The sequence below is a fragment of the Triticum dicoccoides genome, chromosome 3B, assembly GCF_002162155.2.
Source record: "Triticum dicoccoides isolate Atlit2015 ecotype Zavitan chromosome 3B, WEW_v2.0, whole genome shotgun sequence".
NCBI classification, from domain to species: Eukaryota; Viridiplantae; Streptophyta; class Magnoliopsida; order Poales; family Poaceae; genus Triticum; species Triticum dicoccoides.
The window spans coordinates 409,356,224-409,365,926 of NC_041385.1; the positions used below are offsets into that span (position 1 = coordinate 409,356,224).

The 9,703-nt window shown below is 56.2% G+C and overlaps 1 protein-coding gene across 1 annotated transcript; it reads right to left on the reverse strand.

Annotated features, from left to right (window-relative positions):
* Positions 1-6: 6 nt before the first annotated feature.
* Positions 7-5,666, reverse strand: LOC119276239 (probable inactive receptor kinase At2g26730). The gene is made up of 2 exons (XM_037557268.1): positions 4,102-5,666; positions 7-725 (listed from the first exon to the last, which is right to left on the reverse strand). Exons 1-2 carry the CDS (start codon positions 5,474-5,476, stop codon positions 70-72), a joined length of 2,031 nt encoding a protein of 676 aa, XP_037413165.1. The 5' UTR covers positions 5,477-5,666; the 3' UTR covers positions 7-69.
* Between the last annotated feature and the right edge of the window lie 4,037 nt (positions 5,667-9,703).

Below are 9,703 nucleotides of genomic sequence, written 5' to 3' on the forward strand. Positions count from 1 at the left end.
AAGAGCATGACATACAGGCACCAGCACTCTATTCAATACCTATGCAATTTTAACTTTACTCCGACTGAATTATGGCGTCGGGGCGGCCGGAGGTGTGCCCCTCGACCGCTCCTCCTCCGGGGTACCCCGCGCGCTCTCCTCGGTTGTCGTCTGGCCATGGCCACCGCCGATCTCCTCGATCATTCTCACCACGTCCGGGGCGTCCGGCCGCGCGTCCGGCACGGTGGCGACGCACGCCATGGCCACCTGCAGCAGCGCCACCATCTCCTCCTCGGCGCTCGCGCCCAGCCGCACAAGCTCGACGTCGAACACCTCGGCGGTCCACTCCTCGCGCACCACGGACTGCACCCACCGTGGCAGGTCCAGCGTGCCATCGCCCTCAAGGGACGCATGCGTCGGCGACTTGCCGGTGAGGAGCTCCAGCAGGAGGACGCCCAGGGAGTAGACGTCGGCCTTGAACGTGGGACGGCGCGTGTCCACGACCTCCGGCGCGCGGTAGCCGCCGGCACCGGCGCGGATGGACGACGGGGCGAAGATCGGGTGGAGGCAGAAGTCGGAGAGCGCGGCGGCGTCGTAGTCCGGTCGGAGAAGAACGTTGGAGGACTTGACGTTGCCGTGCGCGAGGTTGTGCGCGGAGTGCAAGTACGCAAGCCCGCGAGAGGCGGACAGTGCCGAGCGCATGCGCGCATCCCAATCCATCGGCGTCCGGCCGGAGCCCCGGCTCCCTGCAAGCGCATGCAAATTTCCCGGTGAGAAATCTTTGACGACTGGCACTAGCAAAATTGCAAAGTGCAAAACTAAAATTTTGCAAGAACCATCACTGCATTTCATGGTGTTTGCCACGCCTCTTTTATTTTTTTAGGTTCGGCAGTATCTTAGTTAAATATAAACATACAGTATTGAAGAACCAGAACGAATAATTTTCTTTGCGCAAGAAACCAATAATAAGACGTGCCGCGTCCTTGAACTAACAACTTAAATTAATGCTTATATAGTCTGCTGCTAATCTCAAATACCCAGAGTCATGCAAGATTGAAGAATCCAAATCAATCATCTTGAACTGGTCCATGATTAAAGGGCAGAGGTTGGTCACACACAATTAGTTTTTTCAACCAAAATGTGGTACAGAGAACGCAGGCTCTGAGGAATGCAGGCTGCAACGTAACAAAGAGGGCAGCTTATGTACATTGGACATCAACAACCACAACCGAAACAATCAATCAGCTGCCGTAGTAGGTTAAGCAGGACCGAAATTAAATCGACAAGAGAGTATAAAACAGAGAAAATATGTAGTAAGTACATATATTTATTCGGCCACTAAATAAGCGCATCTGGCAGATACATTCTAGAGTACTACATGCCACTTACCGAAAGAAAAAAGAACTAAGAATTGTTCATGACAGACCTTCAAACACACCGGAAAGGGTAGTAGGTCACAACCAGCGTTGGTAATCATACATGCAGAAGACAAGCTTCATTAAAAAAACACAATGGAACACTACCAACGACCATGAACATACAAAATGTAGTTGTGAGCTAAGAAACAGAGCAAGGAAGCACATATAGCTATTTTGCTGAGGGGTAGGCCGGGTACCCTACCAAATGCAAGATTGTGGTTTTTGGCTAGTAGTACTCTATTGGGGATCAATGGCGAGCAGAATGGCCGGCCCCGCAGGGGCAGCATTCTGCTATAAGGGCATCTCCAACAGTTTGTATGTTAGCTTATTGGTAAAATATGCCATGTCATCAACCAACACCTTAACATACAACAACTTTAGGCTGGTCATAGTGGGGAGTAACTTAGACTAGTAACATGCATATGTTACTAGTCTATGTTACTACCTCTATAGTGCATAGTATCATATAGTAGTATCATAGATGGTCTCATTTATTGCTATGCATGACACATAGTAGCATCACATTTATTATGTTACGGTATCTACCTATGTTACTATAACCATCTCTCTCTTCTTTAATTACCTGCCACATAAGCACGTTTGCGAGTCCCAAGTACATGTTACTACTTATGTTACCCCCACTATGGCCAGCCTCAATGGGTTGTATCTACTTTGTCCAATAGGATGTGAGATAATAAATGAGGTGCTCTCTCATTCTACATTGGAGCTTGTGCAAGGGGTGTTGGTTCATGTACATACAGTACAACTTTCCTCTCTTTCCTCATTTATTGTATGACACATCATCAAAAATCTTATGTGGCAAAGTCTACCAACAACTATCTTACAACCATTGGAGATGCGCTAAGCTGCCGATTGTGTCATGCATGCATATGTGGATGTCAGCATTGACTGGGGCCTGGACCCATATGCCATAGTGGAGACATGCAGAGGACATGCAAGATTGCCACTTGCCGCCGTAGGACCTCAGCTTAGTCAAAATCTCATACTGTCAAACTTTGACAACTGCTATTCTAAACTCATCAACAGCCAATATAGAGTACGTATACGTAACGTAATATGGCCGCTGCAACTACACACACACACACACATGTGCAGTAGAAAGCGGCGTGCTTGTTTATGGTGGCATGATGGATAACGTGCATCCACCTGACTGTTCATTCGCCTGTCATCATCATCTAACCCTTTTTCCGGGCAGGTGAGGCGTGATCGCAAGCAATTAAGATGGCCGCGAGGGAGGGACGACGAGGCACAGACATGGCGTGGAGTGAATGCCTGCTTGCAGTGGAGTGCAGCGTTCTGGTCATGAAAATTTTCCAACATGCAGTGTACACCCGTATGATACTGTTCATTTTTTTCTCCAGAATTTTGGAAGATTGAAACCATTTTTTTTTAAACCTCCATGGAGCCCGAGCACCAGAAGGCATTTCCGGCTTGCAGAGCCTCTTGTTCATCAGCTAAACGCATGCGCAGCGAGGCAAGAGGCGAGCACTTTTAGGTGGGATGATGGCAAGGCCAAGTGGTTCAGCACTCACCGCTCACCGCTCACCGCTCACCACGACAACTCACACCACATTATTCTACTTGGAGCCTCCCCACCCCCAATCTTGCTTGCTAGCCAGGTACGAGATGTAGTATGAACATAAACGATGTACTAGTACGTGCTGCTATGCGTACTATAGCAAAGATTGATGGGGTACCCTAGCTTCATCGTGCATTTGTGCTGCCATGCCACTTGCCAGGGTATTGACTTTGGGTTTGGTGTGGGGCAGCACTTGGGACTCTGGCACATGGCGGTGCGTTGCAGAGGGGCATTTGCGCACCTCTTTACACGCCCAACACCGCACACGGGTACACACTAGAAGCAAGCAGCACCGGGCGACAATTCCCACAGCCACAGCAAAAGTGGCCCCAAAATGTATTGTATGGCAACGACAGATATAGCGCCAAGAGTACACCAAACGAGCATTCCATACTATTCAATGTACCCTAGCAAATTGCGTTGCATTTCTGGATCGGAATGTTAAAAAAAAATCAACTATTTGTGGCACGCACCCAGCCAGCGTGAGCAGTGAGGTGAGGACCATCTTCGCTTTACAGCCCAAACCTCGCATCCATCGCACCATACTTGGTCATCAGAGAAAAGCGATGACGAAACAGAAAAGATCAAGAAAACAAATGAGGATCAAAGAAAAGGAACAGCGCCGAAAAGAGAGAGAGGGCAGGGGAAAAGCGCGCCACAACTACCGTCGGCCGTCCACAACACATGCCGTCACATCGACATCGATTGGTCCTTCTCTTTTTCAGCTACGGGGAGAGGAATTTTCCGATTAAATTTCCGCGCATCTACCGTTCAGTGTAGCCACCTGCTTGCAGCCGACCATCAATGCCGGACAATTCCGGCAGAATCTTGCACTGCACGGTGCCATTCTGTGTGTCCTCGTCGCTAGCGTAAAGGAGGAGCACTATCACCTACGAATTGATGAATTTCTCGCGCGTCGCCGGCCTGAATTTTGTCGACAGCAATCCTAGCCAGGCAAAGCGGGTAGCAGGCAAAGCAGTGATGCTGCGAGTGCGACGGCGATGGCGACGATCTCCCCACGATCACGATGGCGATTCGATGCAATGTACTGTACTAATAAATTTGGTTTCAGAGAAGAAAAGGAGATGATGGTGTGAGGCTGACCGTGGAGCATGGCGGAGAGGCTGCCGTTGGGGAGATAGTCGTAGACGAGGAGCTTCTCGTCCTTGGAGAAGTAGTAGGCGCGGACGGGGAGCAGGTTGCGGTGCTCCACCCTGCCCAGAGCCTCCATGTGCGCGTCGAACTCGCGCCGCGCCACCGCCACGTCCTTGAGCCGCTTCACCACCACCGTAGTCCCCTCCTCCAGCACCGCCTTGTACGACGTCCCCACGCTCCCCTTCCCCAGCACCTCCGCCGACGCGCGCAGCAGGTCCTCCAGGTCGAAGCTGTACCCCGCGCCCTTCCCCAGGAACACCAGCCGGCTCGCCTCCCCCGTGCCGGCGCCCGCGGCCACCGCCGCCGCGGCCGCCGACCCGGAGGTGCCGCCTCCCATGTCGTCCTTCGACGAGGACGTCATGCCGGTGATATCGCCGGACGCCGGCGGAGCCACTCCCCTTGTTTGCCCCGTCGCCGCCGCGGATGTGCCCTTTGGTGCTCCCTCACGGGCGCCTCTCCGCCGCCGGGACCTCGCGCAGAGCACGATGGCGGCAAGCAGGAGCAGCGCGACGACCACGGCACCCACGACGATGCCGGCAATCGCCGCGCCTGAGAGCTTCCTCTTCTTGTTAGACACCGCTCCGGGCTCGTCGCTCGGGCTCATCCCGGGAGCCGGCGACGGGGACGGGAAGAAGGGGCTGCAAGGGGGCAGCGGTTTGCCGCACAGCTGGAGGTTCCCGGCGAAGGAGTCCGCCGGGAAGCGCGCGAGGGCCTGCGGAATGGAGCCGTTGAGGCTGTTGACGGAGACGTTGAAATCCTTGAGCTCCGGGTTGGCGATGCTGGGGATTTTGCCTTCGAGGCGGTTGCCTTCGAGGCGCAGAGATCGCAGAGAGGCGAGGCTGTTGAGCGCGAAGGGGATGGGGCCTGACAGATTGTTGTGGGAGAGGACGAGCCTCTGGAGGGCCGCGAGCTTGCCGACCCCAGCCGGGATGGCGCCGGAGATCATGTTGTTCTGCAGGAAGATGGCGCGGAGGCTGGAGAGGTGGAGCAGGTCGTCGGGGATGCCCCCGATGATGCGGTTGGAGCGGAGCGACAGCACCTGCAGGTTGGGAAGGCGGCCGATGGTCGCCGGCGGGATGGCGCCGACGAGGCCGACCCCCGGGAGGCGCAGCTGGACGACGGTGGACTGGGCGGCGTCGCACGTGACCCCGACCCAGGCGCATGCCGGCGTGGAGGTGTTCCAGCCGAGCCTCCGCTCGTGGGGCGTGGCGGTGAGGAACGCCAGCAGCGCCGACCGCTCGCTCGGCGGCGGCTCCGCGAAGGCGAGGCATGCGAGCGAGGCGACGGCCGCCAGCAGCACCGCGCGGGACACGGCGACGGGCATTGCGACGGACGAGCGCTGGCGCGTCTCTCTATGAGGAAGGCATTGGGGAGGTGGAGCTGCCTTGGTGGCTTCCTGGGGGAAATTTTGGGGCGAAGGAAGTGGGAGTGTGCGCTGCGGGGAGGGTCTTATGCGGTGGACGGGTTGGTGACTGACGGACTGGCGAGTAGTCGCATCGACGAGAGACGCACTGCCACTGGCTCGAAATGGCACACAGTGAGCGCGTCCGTGACGGCGTCGGGTACTCGGGCGTGCGCCCGTGTGCCGCGCTGCCTAGCTGCCATGTGTTTGGACTCGTTGGTTTCTGGGCTAGCTTGGCTGGCCGGATCACCCTCACGCGTAGGAGCATGTCGTACCACGGTTCCTCGCTGGATACGATAGAATATGAATATACGGGGGATAGTGCTCGAAAATGCTGGTGCGTGCCGTACTCTCTGCAGGAATTACGCCGCATTTGCAGCCGTGGTCGATACGGATTGACCATCTGCAGCACCTAGAGCAACTCCAGCCTCGTTCCCAAGGCCCCAAGGCGATTTTTTGTCCCGCCGTCAAAAAATCGGTCCAGTCGCGTTCCTAGGAACTCATTTTTCGCCGGCTCGGGCCGAAATTAACGCCGGCGGACCCAACTCGAACCCAGCGCGCTGGGGGGCGCTCGGGAGCGCCGGGCGAATATTTTGGCGCGAAAGCGCCATGGGCCAGCCCCGTCAGCGACTCGACTCGCTTCTCGTCGCTTCGTCGTCCTCATCGCCTCGTTTCCCGCGGCGAATCAATGCCAAAGCTGCGCGCGCTGCCGCGCCGGTCAACCTCCATTGATGCCTCATGGGCGGCGCAGTGAAGACCGGGCGACGCGCATCCCCTCGCCCGCCACGCCTCCCGCCACGCGTAACGCGCCGGCCAAGACTACCGCGCGGCGCCTCCGCCTATATAAGCCGAGAACCAGCGTGCCGGAGACACGCACAAACACTTCACCGCCGACACGCCCACTTCTTCCCCTTCTCCTCTCGCCGTCTCCAGCTCAGAAGGATGGCCGAGCGCTTCCCAGGCGACGGCACGGCGGTGAATGGTTTCGGGCGGCGCCATCTGCACGAGGACGAGACTCGCCTCCTCTTCGAGGCCGAGTACCCGGCCTCGCCGGACATGCGGGTTCCCGGGGCGTGGCAGATCAGCGCCGGCGGCGTGCCGGTGCCACCACCACCAAACGGGGCGGCGCGACGTGCGGAGATCGCACGCATCCGCGCGTCCCTGCCGCGGGCGGCGAGGGAAGGCCCGCGGTACATCCCCAACAGCCCGCTCTGGAAGCCCTACTTCCACCGCCGACACGCCGAGAAGCTCGAGGCGACGAACGGCGTCGTGCCCTCCGGCAGGCTCAACTCCGAGGACCGGCGCCGGTGGTGGGGCGTGCCCGGCCGCACGCTGGAGGCCGTCCTCGAGTACATCGAGGGCGGCAACACACCGCGCCTCGAGTACCCCGCTCCCCCGACTTTCTCACGCCGCCATGGGAGCTCCTGGACGCCGAGGCGTATGAAGCGGCCCGGCGCATCCTCCTCCTCCTCTGGACGCTCGTCGGGCTCTCCCTGCCTCCGCCCTGTCAAGCCGGAGCCCCAGGACACGCCGGTCAGCGTGCGCACCCGCAGCTCCGGCGTCCGCATCGGCGACTCCACCCCCCCATCCGGCCGCTTCGTCCTCGTCGAGCCCAAGTCGGAGCCCAGCCTCCCTGCGGAGTACGAGGAGATAGCCCGGCGCGGCTTCCCCGACGAGGACGTCCTGCAGTGGGCGCAGGACGACTACCTCCGCGACGAGATGGTCCGGCAGCGCCGGGCCCTGGAGGAGATCGAAGCCCGCAAGCGCGGGCGCGAGGACGAGCACGGCATCGTCATCCTCGACAGCGACGACGACGAGGACGCCCCCGGACCGTCCAACCGGCCGCGCCAATCGGGAGAGGGATGCAGCAGAGACGGCGGCGGCTGTGACGCCCGGATAATCAGGCTACAGTAATCCCACGTTAACGATGCCACGTCACCTCACTTACTGTTGATAAACTATCGATAGTTCAAAACCGATTCAAAATTCAAATTTAAAATAAAGTCAAACTAGTAAGGTTTTCAAATGTCAAAACTAAAAAGTACAAACGGTGACAGATAATGCATAGGTAATTAAGGTGAAGAAACCACATTTTTATAAAATGTCTGAATGCTCTAAAATGATTTAAGCAGTAGCTAAAACAACTAGATAAATGCCTTTTGTATTTTATAAAATACTAAATTATTTTATTTGGGGGTTAAACCTTTTTGTGACCGAGGTATAATTAGTAATACTAATTTAGGTGCAACTTTTATGTTTTATAAAACTAAAATAATATAAACTTGTAAAAATAAAAATAAGAAAAGAAAAGCAAACCAAATAAATAAATCAGGGGGGAAAACCCCCAGGCCAACTGGGCCAAATGGCCCAGCCGGTCAGCCCATTGGCCCATCTGGCCCCCTCACTCCCTTAACCCCCACTCCCCACCGAACCATAGGCACCGACACCCCACTCCCCTCCCCACTCGCGCCCCTACTCTCCCTCTCCCCCAATCCAATCGGAATCAGGCTTGAATGCCTCCGTCACCTCGCCCCGACGCCGCCGGGACTGAACCCGTCTTCGCCGGACCGCCCCGGCGCCACTCGCCAGCATCGCCGGCGCCGCCCCATCGTCTCTTCCCCGCCGGCCTCCTCGAGCCACGCCGACCGGGACGACCGCACCGGATGCCATCGCCTACGTCCACCCCGCTGCCGGATCTCGTCGCCCCGCCGCACGTCATCGTCGTCCTCCTCTCCACGGATCGTCCCCGAGCCCACTGCCATGCCCCTCCCGTTGCCCTGTGAGCCACCACCTCCCTCCTCCCTCTCCTCCTCTGTGCATGCGTGTCACCCTCACCGCGCGCTCGGCGCCTCACTCCGTCGTTGCGACGCACGGCCACGCGCGAGCCCGCACCCGTGCTTGGAGCTTACTCCGCCGTGGCCTCCCCCCCGTCACTGCCCGCGCCGTCCCGCTGTGCCCGACACCGCCTGCACGTGCAGCCACAGCACCTCGCCCGTCCGCCCCGCCCGCCTGCGCACGCGCGCCCACAACTTCGGTTCCTTCTGCCCCATCGCCCTGTTCCGGCCGGCGCTCGTGCGGCCCCTGGCCGCCGGCGCCCGCGCCCGGCTCTGCCGCGTCACCTTGGCGGGTTACGCCCGCACCCTGGGGCTCCGCCCCATTTCGCCAGCGCCCGTGCGCCCCCATGCACGTAACCCATTCGCCCGTTAGGCCCCTAGGGCCATTGACATGTGGGGCCCGCCCCCAGAACGTTTTTTAATTAAAAAAACATAAAATAAGTAAAAATGAATTAATAAAATTTATAATTAATTAATTAATTAATTAATTAATTAATTAATTAATTAATTAAGTTAATTAATCTTATTTAATTAATCTGTTTGACTTGTTAGTTTAATTAAACAATAATTAGTTTAACTAAACCCTAGTTATCTAAATAGAGTATGATAGGTGGGTCCCACTGGACCCACACGTCAGTTTGACCAGTCAACACCTCTGTTGACTGTTGACGTCATGATGACATCATGATGATGTCTGCATGCACTATTCTGGATAATGTTGGATTAAATTAATTAGATAAAACCTAAAAATGATTTTAAAACTTTAGAAAATCATATAAAATAAACTGTAGCTCGGATCAAAAAACTTTGTACATGAAAGTTGCTTAGAACAATGAGACGAATCCGGATACACAGCCCGTTTGTCCGCCACACATCGCTAGCATAGCAAACATGCAACTTTCTTCCTCCGGTTCATTTGTCAAAAAATGCGGAACACCGGGGATACTTTCCCGGATGTTTCCCCCCTTCGCTAGTATCACCTCCTACTACCTTAGGTCACCTCTAGCACCGCGTATTGCCGCGTCTCGCTTTGTGATGCTTTGATTGCTCTGTTATTTATTGTGTTCCCCCTCCGTTACTTCTTTCTGGTAGACACCGAGACTGCCGGCGACCCCAGTTCGACTACGGAGTTGACGACCCCTACTTGCCAGAGCAACCAGGCAAGCCCCCCCTTGATCACCAAATATCGCCTATTCTTCTCTCTACTGCTTGCATTAGAGTAGTGTAGCATGTTACTGTTCGCTTACTCCTATTCTGTTGCATAGCCTGTCATTGTTCCTACAGTCATTGATACCTTACCCGCAATCCTAAATGC

Coding starts and splice junctions, on each gene's coding strand:
- LOC119276239 (XM_037557268.1), bottom strand. CDS start 5,476: ATGCCCGTCGCCGTGTCCCGCGCGGTGCTGCTGGCGGCCGTCGCCTCG. Junction 726..4,101: donor CCTCTCCGCCATGCTCCACG/GTCAGCCTCACA, acceptor ATGCGCTTGCAG/GGAGCCGGGGCTCCGGCCGG.